Source organism: Dermacentor silvarum, chromosome 1, assembly GCF_013339745.2.
Source record: "Dermacentor silvarum isolate Dsil-2018 chromosome 1, BIME_Dsil_1.4, whole genome shotgun sequence".
Taxonomy (NCBI): domain Eukaryota; kingdom Metazoa; phylum Arthropoda; class Arachnida; order Ixodida; family Ixodidae; genus Dermacentor; species Dermacentor silvarum.
Window position 1 is genome coordinate 39,423,543 of NC_051154.1, and position 16,116 is coordinate 39,439,658.

General features: G+C 44.6%; 1 protein-coding gene across 3 annotated transcripts in view; it reads left to right on the top strand.

Annotated features, from left to right (window-relative positions):
• LOC119460930 (uncharacterized) overlaps nt 1-16,116 on the top strand; it is a 72,525-nt gene that overhangs the window by 38,078 nt on the left and 18,331 nt on the right. For all 3 annotated transcript variants that reach the window (XM_049666832.1, XM_037722071.2, XM_049666833.1), the window contains 2 exons: nt 8,595-8,685; nt 9,061-9,111. In XM_049666832.1, the coding sequence (XP_049522789.1) occupies nt 8,595-8,685; nt 9,061-9,111 (142 nt within the window). The remainder of the gene's footprint in view (nt 1-8,594; nt 8,686-9,060; nt 9,112-16,116) is intronic.

The following is a 16,116-nucleotide window of genomic DNA, read 5'->3' on the forward strand; positions in this document are numbered from 1 at the left end:
GACCTAATAAATAACGGAGCGTAGATATAAAAAGTGCTTTATTTACTTTCTTCATTACTCCTCAACCCGTTTCCCCTCAGTTAGCACAGTGCCAATGGCAGTGCCTTGCCTTATTGCGCCTTTCTTAAATTTTTTTCTTTTTGCGGTGCACTTACAATACCCCTTCAATGTTGGCATCTGACAAATGTTCCTGAGAATGACAAAGGAGTGGTGACAGGACAGGCAGGACACATTAACAATCATTGCTTCTAGGATTTGTTCAAAGATTGGATGGTTCACTTGTGCACAAGCTTTCACTCAGGTGTAACACATGATCATGAACAGTTGACTAATGGCTGGCGTCCGTGGGCTGTCGTGCCGGTCTATGGTGCCAATGACAGTGGCAGAATAGAGAAGGCCTCGAAATCCACGGGTGAGAGAAAGAAAGAGGGATCTTTCATGCAAGATTGTGGGGTCCCTGCTGCATGCTGCTGAGTAATATTTGGCCTGCATGTTAATGGTAGCATTGTCTGTAGATCGCAAATGTGTCCTTGTCGTGTTTAAAAATTGTTGCAGTGCCCCTTTAACGAGCAAGTTGCAAGTTTGTTTCCAAGCATGGTTTGATGTGAGAGGCGAAGCATGAAAAGGCTTACTGGCTTTCATCATGAAGTTTTGCTTTCCTTTTTGTAATCATGTGGGAGTTTTACATTCATGAAATGTTGCCCCGAATATTACTGTGCTCTGTAACTGTAGTGCCATTTTTTTCATCTCGTTGACCTGGGGTGCTTTTCTGATGTTAGCATTTCGTGCCCAAGTTTGAAATCTAAACATGCATTTTGCAGGTGCAAGATTCTTGCTTTAAGGCTGTTTAGAAACTTGAGAAATAATTACAGTAAAACCTCGTTAATTCGACCCTCGTTATTTTTGAAAATTGAATAATTTGGACTTGTCCTCTGGTCGCGGCAGGCATATGCATTACTTAATGGCATCAAACTTGTTAATTCGGACTTTCTTGGCCACACTGGTTCGTTCAGACAACTCTCGAAATGCCGCAAAATTGCAAAAGCGATGCTAGTGTCCAACCATAACAAAGTGGTGTCCGCATCGCCATTGTCATCGGCAAAAATTGTGTGAACAACAGGAACGCTGGGACACTTCATGCCTTTGCTTATGTGTTTGCCACCACTTATGACACCGTGTTGGCCGTGTGCCTTCAGAACTTGAGAAAGTGTGGAACAGAGTAAACACATTAAAAGGACGTCACACAATATCACTCCCCTTGGTAAACACGCAAGGTGATAAGCCTGGAAAATCAGGCTGACTTTCTGGGTGAACATGTTGAATACATCTCTAGTGTGTCACACTACACAGAACACTTCTTGAAGTTCAAAGAACACGCAGAGTGACAGCCCCTCGAACGCAAATGTGCGCGAAACAAGGCATACAATCAACCATTTTCTCTTGCTGAACTTAAGGCCTCTCTCAACTGTTTAAGGCATCTCTCAACTGTTGCAACAACTCGGCACCAGGTAGTGATCATATCGTATACCCACACCCTGAAACTCTAAAAACACTATTAAGTTTTTTCAATGCTATGTGGGAGCTGGTTACATTCCATCTTTGTGGAAGGAAAGTGTGATCATCCTTATACATAAACAAGGTAAGGACCCATCTTTAGCCAGTAGTTATGCGCCAATAGCATTGACAAGCTGTATCTGCAAATTATTCAAAAAAATTGTAAACCGGCGCTTGATCTGTGTGCTTGAAAGCAGCAAAATCCTAGACCCCTTCCAATGTGGTTTCAGGGAAGGTATGTCCATGATAGACCACCTTGTTCACATTTAGTCTTATATTAGAGATGCTTTTATACATAAGCAGTTCTGTCTCTCAGTATTTCTGGACCTAGAAAAGGCTTATGCTATGACATGGTGCTACGGAATTCTCTGAGACCTTTTGGTGATGGGTGCCCGTGGCAACATGTTCAACACAATCGAAAGTTATCTCTCGAATTGCACATTCTGCGTAAGAGTGGGTGACGCTCTGTCTAGGCCTTTCACCCAAGCAACTGGCGTACCGCAAGGTAGCGTGCTTAGTTGCACACTATTTATTGTAAAAATTGCCTGCATACCGTCATCCCACGCACAATGTTTTATTCCTTTTATGTCAATGATGTGCAAATAGCCTTCAAGTCATTCAATATTGCCATCTGCGAAGGACAAGTGCAGCTTGGAATAAACAAATTGTTCGAATGGGCAGAAGAAAATGGTTTTAAAGTAAACTCTCACATGAGCATTTGCATACTCTTTACAAAAAAAGAGGTGTAACGTTAGTCCCAAGTATTGAAATCAGTGGGCACAAGCTCTCTGTGAGCAGCGAGCATAAGTTTCTGGGAATCATTTTAGATTCTGAACTCACATTTATGCCTCACATTTATCTTAAGCATCTGAGGACAGAGTGCCTGAAGACAATGAACCTTAAAACTTATATCGCGCACAACATGGGACAGTGATCGAAAATGTCTCCTGAATGTGTATAACAGTTTTGCCCGCTCACGCTTTGATTACGGAGCTATAATTTATAATTCCGCATTGCCAAGTGCATTAAAAAAATACTAAACCCCATTCACCATCTGGGTATCCGTCGCGCGACCGGTGCTTTCAGGACAAGTCTGATCCAGAGCCTATATGTAGAGTCGAACCAATGGTCACTTCATCTCCAGCGGTCATATACCAGTTTTACATATTATCTGAGAATACACGCAAACATCGAACCTCCTTCTTATTCAACAATAAACGATATGACTGCTGCCACACTCTTCCATATCTGACCTGCAGTGAGAAAGCCGTTCTCTTTCCGTGTAAGGAACCTTGGTGAGGAAATGGGTGTTCCAGTGCTTGAACAGTGTCCTATGGCTCCAGCGGAACTGTTACCACTGTGGCAGTGGCAGCTCATAGAGTGTGACACATCGTTTGTAGAGGTCACAATACACGCGCCAGAGAACTTCAGTCAAAGTACTGGTGCACTGAGTTTTACACAGACGCTTCTTAGTCACATGGCGGAGGGTCTTATGCAGCCGTCGGCCTATCCTTCTCGGAATCCGGTGTACTCCACCAGGAAACAAGTATCTTTATGGCTGAGGCCTATGCACTATTGTCAGCTGTAAAGCATATAAAGAAATAACAAATTTAAGAAGCTATTATATATACAGACTCCCAAAGTGTCATAATATGAAAGCCTTAAAGTCACTGTGTAAACACAAAAATCCTGTACTCAGTGAACTCTATTCCGCTCTATGCAGAGCGTATATATCTAACCAGCATGTCATTATATGCTGGGTGCCAGGCCATAGAGGCGTTGAGCTACATCGCAAGCTATTAATCCTACAGCTGCTGTTCCTGCAACAGATTTTAAACCTTTCTTGCAAAAGAAACTGCGAAGCCACTGGCAACGCTTGTGGGACACTGAAGGAAATAATAAGCTTCACTGGATTAAGCTACAGTTAGGTTTCTTCTGATGTCCTATTCTGTCGTCTCGGAATAGGACCCATATATGGCACCCACAGGTTTTTGCTGACTGGCGATGAACCACCAACCTGTGATAAATGGGGTGAGAGGCAGACCATCCTCCAAGTACTCGTGGAGTGTCGGGAAGCCGAAACAGAGAGAAAGAAAAATTTTCCTCTAGCATACCGCTATCATGTCCCTCTCCATCCCATTATGTTTCTTGGTGCAGAACCATTTTTTAACACCAACGCAGTTCCAGAGTTCTTGTTAATTTAGTTAGTAAGCGAATGTTTCCAAGTTTATACAACCAATAAAACTACTATCCTTATTTTGTATAGCTTTCTACTAATTCGTACTACATTTAATTAGCCCGATAAATTCGTAGCACCTGCCTCCAGGCCTTTGTGTTTCAAGGGCTCTGTTTAGGCAGTAGTGCTTCGTGCCAATTTCCGCATCCGACATATTTTGTATATTGTAACATTTATTCGCAATACATATTTCATGTTCATAGCACACGCCATTAGTCATTGCCATAATCTTATTACATGTAGGTTTACGCACTTTACAGCGACTATTTTTAGGCCCCTTTACAGCCACGTCACATCCACCACTATTAATTTATTGCTCCAATTCGAACTCATCAACACAGGCCTCCATACTGGATCTTTGCGCCACGAAACACTACATTCATCATCATCATGCCTTCAGAACTGCGTAGTCTCCATTCATGATCGTGTAGATAGCTACCACGGTTTCGTCCGCAGCGGTTACGGCAAACACTAGTTTCATTTTGACACAGTGCGCATGTTGGCCATGTGCTTTCAGAACTACATAGTCACCATTCGTGACCACGTCGATAGCAACCGCGGTTTTGTCAGCTACATTTGTGGCTAGCTAGTTTCGCTTCAAGTCAGTGCGCATGCCTTCAGAACTGCCTTATCGCCGTCCATGATCACATCGGTAGTGACTATGGTTTTGTCTACACCGATTGTGGCAAGTAGTAGTTTTGTTTTGACTCAGTGCAATGTGCACGCATGTTACAAACACGGTGAAAGCTGTTCAGGATGAAGATTACTGCGACCTGCCAGCTGGCTTCAAATCCGTCAGCTACATCGCGATGGATGGATAATCTGTTGCCATCTAACTCACTGACAAAAAAATAATGTCTACTCAAATGAAGTCGCAGCTTCCGCACCGATTTTGTGCGAAATAGAAGCAAGGATTGCGGACTTATTCAGTAAACAAAAGCGGAATTAGTCTAGTACGCTTTTATTTATTGTTTTCTTGATACCTTTGATAATTCGACAGTAGGCTAATTCGGGCGTTTTTTTTTTTTTTTTTCTTTTTTTTTTCGGTCCTGTGAAATCCAAATTAACAAGGTTTTACTTCGGTGGGGCTGCGACGATGGCGCAAGTTGGAATCGGCTAGTGCAAGACAGGGCTAATTGGAGATCGCAGGGAGAGGTGTTCGTCCTGCAGTAGACATAAATATAGGCTGATGATGATGACTGCGGTGGGGCTGTGGCTGTAAAATGCCGAGTTGAATAGATGTCCAGGCATTTCTCTTTATTGGTGACTGTACTTCCTTCAATTAAAATTATGTACGTTTTGTGCACATTGCACGAAGATACAAGGGTGGGACTCCGGTGCCAACTGTGCCATTTTGATATAGACTCAAATTCCTGCTCCAAACACAGAAAATTGTCCGAAATTGCGCCACGCTGCACCAGAGTGGTTTGACATGTGTGCTCCGGCAGCGGCTGCGAACAGCAAGCAGATTCGTTTTTCGAAAAAGAGTGCAGCCATCCACATTCCACACACTGCGTGACGGCGCCTCCCACACAGTTTCTCGTAATTTTCGCGCTTATAACACAGGACTATTCGGCGCTTCCAGCAACTGGCTGGCTTCTGCACGGCCACTCTCAGGCTGTTGTCGCTGCTGTCGGAACGGCCAGGGCGGTTGTATTTAGAGTACCAGAATATGGTTGAGTGGGCTGCGGCGGCGCGGCGCTCCCTAGCTGAGGTGCAAAACAACGAAAAGTAGGCTGAGGCTGCTGTGAGCAAACTAGATATTAGGGAGGCGCACTTGCTGCAGCGGGTTCAGCGGACGGTGGCCTCTGTCCCCAGGGCCGGTATAATGTAAAACCATTCCAATCTGTTTTTATGCCCATATGGGCAAAGCCTCAGCCATTTTGATCTATATTACGAAGGGCTAATGGCGGATTTGGAATGAAAAGTCGCAGTTTCACCCGGAAGGCAAAGCATCAATTGCGATAGCAAATTAGTAGACTGCTATTAAGTAAGGATACTAGTTTTATCGGCTGTATATACTTGTAAACATTCGCTTACTAACTAAATTAACAAGCATGGTGTCAGGTGCGCACAAGCAAACATGAACACATCTCACTCGATGACGGCGCAAACTCGTTGTCAAAACGCTGGAGGGAGGAAGCGCGGCAGCAGCAGCGAGCGAATCAATCTTTATGCTGCCTCTCGCTTCAACGCGAACTAAGTGGCTAAAACACAGCACACATGAAGCTATCGCAGGTCGCTTTCAAGATAGGGCCCGCACGGCCGCGCCATACGTGGCAGCCACTGGAGTAGAACACCCTCTCCCTCCCCTGCCCCCGGGGCCTTTCGCGCAACGGAAGACGATGCACATCCTCTTCGTTTTCCACCCTTGCGCGCGGGAGCTTGAGCCGCCATCGTCGGCTCACCCTCGCGCGCTTTCACTCGCACATACAGCCTACTGCGCGGCGACAATGTTATCACCCCTGGACTTTATACGGAACATCACGGCAACGACAATGACAGAAATGCGTGCCTGGAGTGTCCATATAATTGCTATTGCAATAAAAACAGATTAGAATAGTTTTACGTTATACCAGCCTAGGGTTTATTGCGGCTCTCTGGGTCTGCAGTGACATATGGCGACCCAGAAATTATGTTGACACGTCGATTGGACCACATAATTTGATAACATTTTCTGCTATCATCGTGAGCATCGGCGCAGGAATATATAGTTCGATCATAGTGCCACTGATGTTTTCAGCTTTACAGGAAAGCATGCGCCGTGCTGCTGCTCGACCCACTCTTCCATATTCTAGTACGCTTTAGCTACAAAGCAAGCTTCTACTACGCGCTTCGTGTTGGTTTATTCTGTGTTACGTTGTGGTTTTGAAGTGCGCTGCCATATTCCATCATTCCATCAAAATTGGATTGGCCTGCTCCAAACTGCTCCAAAACACAATTTTACTTGCTACAAAAATTGCTACAAATTGACTTTGGGCAGTCCCACCCCAAAGACACTTTTTCCCCCCAGATTCCTCATCACATGTTTTAAGTCTACTATTGCACGCACTACAGATCGCACATGTGCTGTTTTGTCATGATCTGATGTCACAATTAAAAAAAAAATGTATTCATTGCTTGCAGCAGGAATTTCAAATATTGCATATTGTTGTGATGTTAGAATGACCTAGAACATCCGCAACTCTGCACAGAAGTACAGTTAAACCTGCTTATAACGAACCTCCATATAACGAATTCCTGGATATAACGAAGTTTTTCGATTCCCCGCCGTTACTCCATAGAAGGACATGTATTTGAGACCTCTACGTTACGAAGTGGCAGCGGGAGACCCCCTCGATATAACGAATTTCCCTCTCCGACCACCTAGAGATTTCGCCCAAAATTTTGTCATTTTTGCGCGAGCAGCAACCGGAAGCACCTTCTCCGCCGCGATGGAATGCGAAGCGAGCGCACGTGTGCGTGGTGTGCGTGCGTGCGTGCGTGTGCGAGGCGGCCCTGCATCCCTCGACCCGGCGATCTTGCCGCCGCGGGCGTGCCCTTTCCCCCTCCCTTCATTCAAACCAGATCCTGCCACTTGCTGCAGCTGGCCTAGCCCGCCAATCCGGCACTCTCTCTCCTTTTCCAGCTGATGTTGCCGACGCGCTGGTACACGCTGTGGCACATCAGACACGATGAGCGCGGACACGTGCTGTCAAACGCTGGCGGCGTGTGGAAGCGCCGCTGGAGAAGCGAGCAAAGTTACCTTCGTGCTGTTGTCTATCGCTTCAACGCAAACTGAGCGTCGAGAACACACAGCACGCAGAAAGCTACGAGCCACCGACGCACCTACACTGCTAGACTCTGCCGCAACGCAGATCGCTTTCAAGATACGGCCTGCGCGACCGCGCGCCGCCCCGCTATCCCTCCCCCCTCGCTCCCTCGCCGGTGCCTCGAGCGCAACGGAAGAAGGCGCGCTTCCTCCCTGCTTTTCTTGCGCGCGCGAGATTTAGATGCGGTCGTCGGCTCCCCTCCACGTTTTCACTCGCACATACAGCATACGGCGCGCGGCGACTGCGCTATCGCCCTTGGACTTTAGGGTACGGCCACGCTAGCAGCAAAAACACGCGTCAGAAACGCGCGGCAAAAGCGGCAGGAATCGGGGGTCTTGCGGCGTGCCGCGCGAAATGGGTTCTGCGGCACATGCCGCGTGCCGCGAGATGAAGAACCAATCAAGAGCGACGAGGGTGACGTCACGGAGCCATCACAACCGGAACGCCCCCGGTCCGCGCCGGGTTTTCAATCGACGATCGTCGTCTCTCGCATGAAAAAACGAGCGCTCGCGGTGTTGCTCGCCCGTTCGGAGAGCGCGGGAGATCTTATCGCGCTGCTGCGCGGCGAGACCTCCTGAAATAATGGGTGCGCGGCACTGAAATAATTCTATCTTGGCTATTAATGAACCAATTTGAAAATTCTTTGCGGTAGAACGCTCCCTAGAAGGCAAGCAACAACTTCCAGCATATAGCCAAAATTTGCTGTGTGGCCTGGTGAGGGGCCCTTTAAGGACATATTATCCTTCCCCCTTGTCCGTGGGATTTTTAAGGATTGTAAAGCCCACTGATTGGCAAGTATTCATTATGGTTGTGTAGTTCTTTTAAGAATACATTGGCGACAAGTGATATGCAAAGTCCAATTAGGAGGACACAAGGCTTTTCTTTAACTCTTACTGTTTGTTATCTGTAAGCCATCTCAAATGCTGAGAGCCGTCTCTAATGCTGAAAAGGAAGCTGAGGTTGCACACATGCTTCCTTTTTCTTTACACCAGGTGAAGGATACGAAATGTGCAATCTGGGGCGCCACAAGGAAGCCATTGACCTGTTCACCCAGGCCATTAAGTTGCATGCAGAAGAGCACAGGTTGGTGATTTGACTTGGAAGAATTTTGTTACTGTGCGGATTTCATGAAGAAAATAAGCCAGTCTTATCCACTCCTTTTTCTAAATGTTCTGTAATGCTGTAAATGTTTTTTGGTTCAAATTTTAGTAATTTAATACTTCTAATATTTCCAATACTTTAGTCTGCATTGAACCATTCCACATTTGGACACTTCAGACATATCCAATCCTGTAAAATGCACAATGTATGAAGCTTCTGCGAAGTGACCAGTGTGGCACCATATGGATGGTGTTAACAGATAAGGCATTGTACACTTAATGTTTTTTTCTTCGATTAAGACAAAACTGCACATTCATTGCATGAAGTATTAACTCTTCATTTCAAATTTTATTTCAGTTACTTTGGGAACCGGTCATACTGCTACACCATTTTAGGAAAGTATGACAAGTAAGTACTCTAATTTGCCTATGTGGCAGTGTTAAGGTGACCAAAGTTATAAAGATAGAAGTAAAATCAGAGACCGTTGTAATTTAGCATCAAGGGACTAAAAGCAAGTTTTTCTTAGCTTAATCCTGTAATTTGTATTTGATCAGTTGTACTTACTGTGCTTATTAACATATTTTGAGACTTTCTTACAGTTCAAAGCCCAAATAGTGTGTTCTTCAGGTTATGTTCAAGTTTTTCAGAAATCCTCTGCATTTGTCTGAGTAACATAATGGTTGTTCGGTACCTTTTCTGGTCATACAACTTCCGCATTGCACGTTGGGTGTGGGCTTCATATACTGCCTGAGGTGACCGTACTGTGATGCTAGGGTCAACAGAATGGTTGTAGTGGGGTTAGTTGGTATTCTATGACTGCATTACATTGCTCTAAAATAATTACCAGGAAAGACACAACAGAATTGCATACTGAATGCAAAGTATGGAAACTTCCAACTGAGCTTTTCTGTTGTATGTGCAAAAATATGTGTACGATTCTCGATGGGGGAACAGCGCAACAGTGTACAAATCTGTTTACAGGACTTTTGTCCTGCTCACATCTGGTATTGAGTAGTGAACCCAGATAGCCAATTTAAATCTGGAACCTCCCTCCATATTATGTTGTCTATCACTGACCCTGTGTTGCTTTGGGATGTTAAACCCAACCAGGTCAATCTATCTTTGCTCTGCATAGAAGGCTGGCTCAAATGTTCGTGACCACTTGCTTAAATGATTGGGTGGATCTTATTTACTTATGCAAAATATGTTTCTAGCCCTTTAAAGGAGGGCACAGGGTAAGGCAATTTTTTTTTTTTTTTTGCAATGTCCGAGGTGTATCTCTTTATGAACATTTTCTATATTTGCGCTTTTCTTAGAAAGTCTTATTTCTGGCTGAAAAAACTTTTTCCAAAAGTAAGCAGTAAGTGAATGCCCCCTTAACGAATGCGTTTCGTGCTGACCGGTAATTTTTGTTAAAAAATTTTCTGGCACGAAAACCAAAACGCTTGTCTGGAATCAGCTATACATGAGAAATTGTCTAGCAACTGTTGCACTGCTGATTTTTCAGTCAAGGCAATCCAAAGATGCTGTGCACGTTTTTTCCAGCGTTTGTGCTTCGGAGTGCGTCTGTTCGAACACTTTTCGTTCCTATAGCTGCGTTCCTTGTGACATTGGATGCGGTCCTTTCGTTCAATGATGGTAGTATCGCATGTGCCAACATTTTGAAGTCATTAGGACTCTGAAGTATGGCCGCAGCACAGTAAAACGGCTGACAGAAGTTGACCACAATCGACAATACATTGCGGAGAGAGCTGCACCATAGCTCACAGAAGAAGCAACTGAAGCAAGACGACAGGCTGGAAAGCAAAAAAATAACTTCGACAATGATGACCAAACTGGTGGCTACTATAGATTTGACTTGAACTGTGTCTGTGGCAAAAAAAATGTGTTTTTCAGGTGTTTTCTTACTTTAAGCTCAATTATCTCAAAACCATGTTTTTTATTGCATAGGTACCATTATTTTCTATGCCTTCAAGGATAACCAGTTGATTTTATTTCCCTGTCATCTGTATAAGTGCAGGCAACTACTGTGCTAGAATTGAAAATATGCACATAACGGTTTTTGTGTTACAAATGTTTAAATATACAAATAATGCCAGAATTGAGGTACTAGTGTGAACAATTTCACCAGCATAGCAATTTTAGTCGGATTTTAATAAATCTCGTACAGTTAAAAGCGCAAAATTTACAAGAAAATTATATATGCATTATGCGGATACCTCTTTTAGTTACTGAGAAAATGATTCCTCAACATGGTCAAAATGCATGGGAAGTATAGGGCTTACCCTGTGCCCTTAAGAGAATTGAGCAATAGTATTTTGTTCCGCCTAGTGGAAGTACAAGCTCGGCCTCTTCTGTTTGAGGCGTGCACACAATTGAGTCAGCAGAATATAAACTGGATGAGTTAGTGGGAGTCTGGTGCAGATAGGGATGCAAAAAGGGCATTGACATATGCTCACATGTAGCTGAATTCAGACTGTTTCTCAAGTCATTTTGATGGGCTTCTAGCCAACGGAAAAGAAATCAATTATGGTGACTTGCATTTCTTCTCATTTTCTTGTTGACGCACATTTTTTTTTTCTTTTTTGCAATGTCTAAACAGTTAAGGGATGACTAATTAGCAGGGGTGTGCAAATACCTAATAGTAGATTTTGAATGTAATATTGAATTGAATCAAGAAAAAGCTCAATATTGTATCAAATATTAGAAGAAAAAAATTCAATGCTTACAAATTTTGGGCAAGAAAACACGGTGCTGCACATGCTTGCGGGCCACCCACCGTGGTGACGTAGTGGCTTCGGTGTTGCGTTGCTATAAGCCCGAGGTCGCGGCGTCAGGTCTCGGCCGTGGTGGCTGCATTTCGATGGGGGCAAAATGCAAAAACACCCGTGTATTCATGCGTTGGGTGCACATTAAAGTACCCCAGGTGGTTAAAATTAATTCTGAGTCCCCCACTACGGCATGCCTCCTAATTATATCCTGGTTATGGCACGTGAAACCCCACAATTTAATTTAACATGCTCGTGAGTCTCCTAGCATTGCACAACATGAATGTAGCATGCTATCAGTAACTTAGGTACATAAAAAAAACAAGATATACAATACAGTCTACTCTTATTAAAAGTAACTCTAAATTAGTATGCCAGCGCTGATTACAGCTCGATTCTAGTATATTAAGGCCTGGAAAATATTTTTTTATTAATGATATATCTAATACAGTGCAGTCTACTTATAACGATATCAAGAAAAACGAAAAATCGGATCGTTATAAACGATTGTCGCTATATCTGGACTGCCGGAAAAAAAAAAAAAAAAAACTTGCCGAATATATTTTTGTAGTCCCTAAACCAAATTTACCACTTGCGATAAAAAATCGATATTGTAGAAAGCAGGCTGTGCAAAAAAAATGTTTATTTATACCTCTAAATAGCGTTTCAATCGTTAGGCGCGCCGAAATAGTCAGAAATCTGCACTTGCTGTTGCGCAAGTTTGTTTCACAACCGCGGTGTGCATCGCGTCCAGCTGCTGCGCGAGCACTGGCGGCTATAATTTAGCGTGCGTGAAATAAATTGATCGGCGGCTCGATCGACGACATTGCACTTTGGTTGAAAATCGGGGTCAGTGTCGGAGACGGGCCGTTGTCAATCTCGTCGTCACAGCCGCTGCTGTGATCGCCTTCGTCGCACAACGCCGCGTTGGAGATCTCTTCGCAGAGCGAGGCCGCACTATCTGCACTCGGAAACTTCTCCATCGAAGCACCACCTATTTCATCGTCAGTAGCGACGTGCTCGTGAGCGGCTTCCACCGTGTTGATTTCACCCATGGGGGGTTTTGTCATGGCGCACAAAGCCTGCCTTTTCGATTGATCAGCATGGCCACTGCTTCTAGCCTTCATGTTCGTGACGAGACCGGTTTTTATAATCGTCGATATTGTCGACTGCAATGAGCTCGTCATTTGCTGCTTCGTCTCAAGCGACACAGCTTTGCGCCGGCACACCTCCCGCTTCTTCCGCGGCGCATTTCCGCGCTCACTGAGAGAGAGGGAGCGCAGGCGCCGCTCGCTTATCGCTTTGCTTCCCCCCCCCCACCCCCTCCTCTTCTGACGCTTGCACGACCGCCGGCGACGCGGACGTGCAATCTTGTGCACGCTGCACCAACTTGCGATGCTCTCCGTGGCTTTCGCAATCGGTACTCGGGCGGGATGCGCGGTAACGGCGGCAGATACGAATTCACGTAGGCAAACTTTTCGCACCGTCTCGGTTAAGGGCAACTCAGGAACGCAAATTTCATGATTATTCTACATGAAAAACGCCGCCCAGAAGCAAAATTTCGATCGTTATATCCGATGTGTGGTAAGTAACATATTGTTATGTTCACTTGCCAACAAACTAATTGAATATTCCTACAGTAATGAAACATTTAAACATTCTTTTCGCTTGCCATTAGAGAATGGAACTAACTGCACCCATCTATCACATACACCAAATTGTTCTTGGAATTCGCAAATATAATTGAAGGCAACAAAAAAACGAATCGTACCAACCAGATGGCATACCTTTTTTTTTTTAATACTTTCTGAAATTGTTACATTATGGTATCAATATTGCTAAAACTTACTTACACTTGAGTGATGTTCACTGTCTGTATTCATGTAACCGGTATTTCTAGTTGTAATGCATTACGGTAACCTCTCTTTTCCTACACTTGTTTACATATCTGATTGTTTGTTAAACGTTACATATATTGTATTGCCCTCCTGCTATGCTCTCAGCTGAGAGCAGCAATATTGAAAATAAATAAATACCTGTTGAATAGAATCAAGGGCTTTTTTCCCCCTGGAGCTGACGAAGTAGTGAAGTTATGTTGTACTGAATACCAATGAGGTTCTCAGTTTAATAGTGAACCTGTGTTCTATGGCAATCTTTGATTGTGTAGAAAGTTTTGCTTTCCATTTTTTGTCTAAAATGCAGAAGGGCCTTCCAACCTTTACTGCAGGCAGGTTATCATAAGGCCAATCTGCGTGACGGACGAAAGCGCCGACCACGCATCACGTGACTCAACCACCGCTTCACGCATAGCCATAGGCACCATGCGGGTCGACTGCGGTCGGCGCCCACAGTAAAGAGCAGGCACCGTTTCATTGTTACGTTTGCCGTGCTTTGCAACCTCTAGCAGCCATCGTCATCCTCATCAGCCGCCTTTTATTTATGGCGAGCTCAGGTGCATGTGCATGCGCATGTGCCTCGTTCCTCGTGCTGCGAGATTTGAAAAACAGAAAAAGAATAAAATATACCTTCTTCTGCCCCTGCCATCGGCCTGAACGGTTCCTTGTTCTTTCGCTCGCCGACTCACACATTGTTATAATGGACCTAACTTCGGTCCCTGTAACGTGGTGACCCGGATGTGATTGCAAGGCGAGCACCACATCATGAAAGAACAAGGAATCGTTCAGGCCATTGGCAGGAGCAGAAGAAGCTATTTATTATTCTTCTGTTTTTCTAATCTCGCAGCACGCAGCACGAGGAACAAGGCACATGCACATGCACCTCAGCTCGCCATAAATAAAAGGCGGCCAATGAAGATGGCCGCTAGACTACCCATCAAAGATTCTTAAATCTCAAAGGTTGTGGCAAGTTTGCGCGATGCTCCAAACATGGGGAAGTGGGCCAGGTATGCGAGAACGTATAAAAAAAGAATGGGAGCAAGACCCCGAGCCAAACGTGGGCTCTGGTGCATTTAGTTTGCCCGTAACGTCATGGATGCAGATACTCATGCTGCTAATATCAAAACATGTTTCCCACGATCACATCAGTGCACCACGTCACATGAACTTCACCCACCGTGTTAGCCTAACTTGTGAGGTGTCGTGCTGCTGGCTCGAGGACGCGGGTTTGATTCCCAGCCATGTAGAGTTTTAGAATAGGGGCCTTAAACGTATTGGGGCCCCAAAGAAATAGTGTCGAAGCCACTGCGCATGCGCAAGACGGAAACTGTGTTTGGGTTTTGCGTCGGGCATGCTATTTCATCGATTTAGCGGGAGCCCCAAAAGCTGCTCCAAAAGCTTTCGTCAACAAACATGGCAGCGCCCATCGATGCGAAGGCTCTAATTTAGCACAAAACTGGGCTCGATTCGTGGTAATGCGTGAAGTTCGTAAGCTAGAAGTGATTGCGGTTATCGCTTTCTCTCATCTAACGTGTAATGAAGATTGATTCATTATATGCTGCTGATTCCGAATTCAATTGTCGATTTCATGGTTCGTACGCCTATCACAGATTGACTTGGCAGGGTGAAGGTGTGTAAAGTTGGTTACTCAAAACTAAGCACAACAAGTTGCATGCTGCTAATTGAATAAGTTCTAAATTGTAATTAAAGACAAAAACATGAAAGTCTAAATTACTTTTCTTGTCATAAAATTGTATATTTTATTTTAATATTTATAACAGCTTTTCTTTGACGCCATAGTGACGCTGCAAACGCAACATGCTATCCGCAAATGCAAAACGCCTATTCCAAAACTCTTCATTCCTGCATGCCCCAACGCTAACACCCGCAAAGCTCTTTGGGGCGCCAAACTTTAGGGGCCCCTATTCTAAAACTTTATTAGCCATCAAGATGGTTTGCTTTTTGACAGTAACCGGTTTTCACAGCATGACCACTGTAAACAATTTGTTGCTTACCTTTGCTCTTTGTGTGCCGTCGCGGCTTTTACCATTTCGAGCGAGTTTGGGACGTGCTCGTCACCGAAAACGACTGCATGCTTCTTACACTGGTGTGCCGGTTTGCGCAGTAATCTTTTAAAGCTCCGCTTACACCGATTCAGAAAGTGAGTGGCATCTGTTGCCTGTCCCTTTTCTTAACGCATGTTCTTGGCATGCTAGAGACACAAGATGGTGGCCAGGTTGATGTAAATTGACACTATATAGGTAGTGTGTGTCGCAGCTAATCCGGGCCAAGCTAATTGAAAAACAAAAACAAGAAAATGAGAAAACAAGATAGGACGATGAGACAAATAATGCGAGTTGTCGTAGCGCGAAAGACTTGTTTTAGCTCATTAAAAAAGAAGCCGTGAGCATGTCGCCATTGCAGATCGCTGGACAGCTGAACTTCTACGCCGTAGGCAGAGATAACGTGAGAGATCGATGACGCTGAACATTATTTTGTGTTCACGACAGCTAAAAAGCAGAGTTCGTAGTTAATATTGCTGTAAATAACTAAAAATAATAACTTAGTACTATCTGTCATAAAATAAAAGCACTGATTTTGCCCTCTGCAGCGATTCGTTGGAACTTAGCTTCTGGGGCCAACCAAAAAGTGTTCTGTGCAAGCATGATGTCACTGTTGTTGATGTAAAGGGCCGACCGTCACGACGGCACGGACATTTTGTTACGACGGGTTGTGCAAAAAAGAATTGC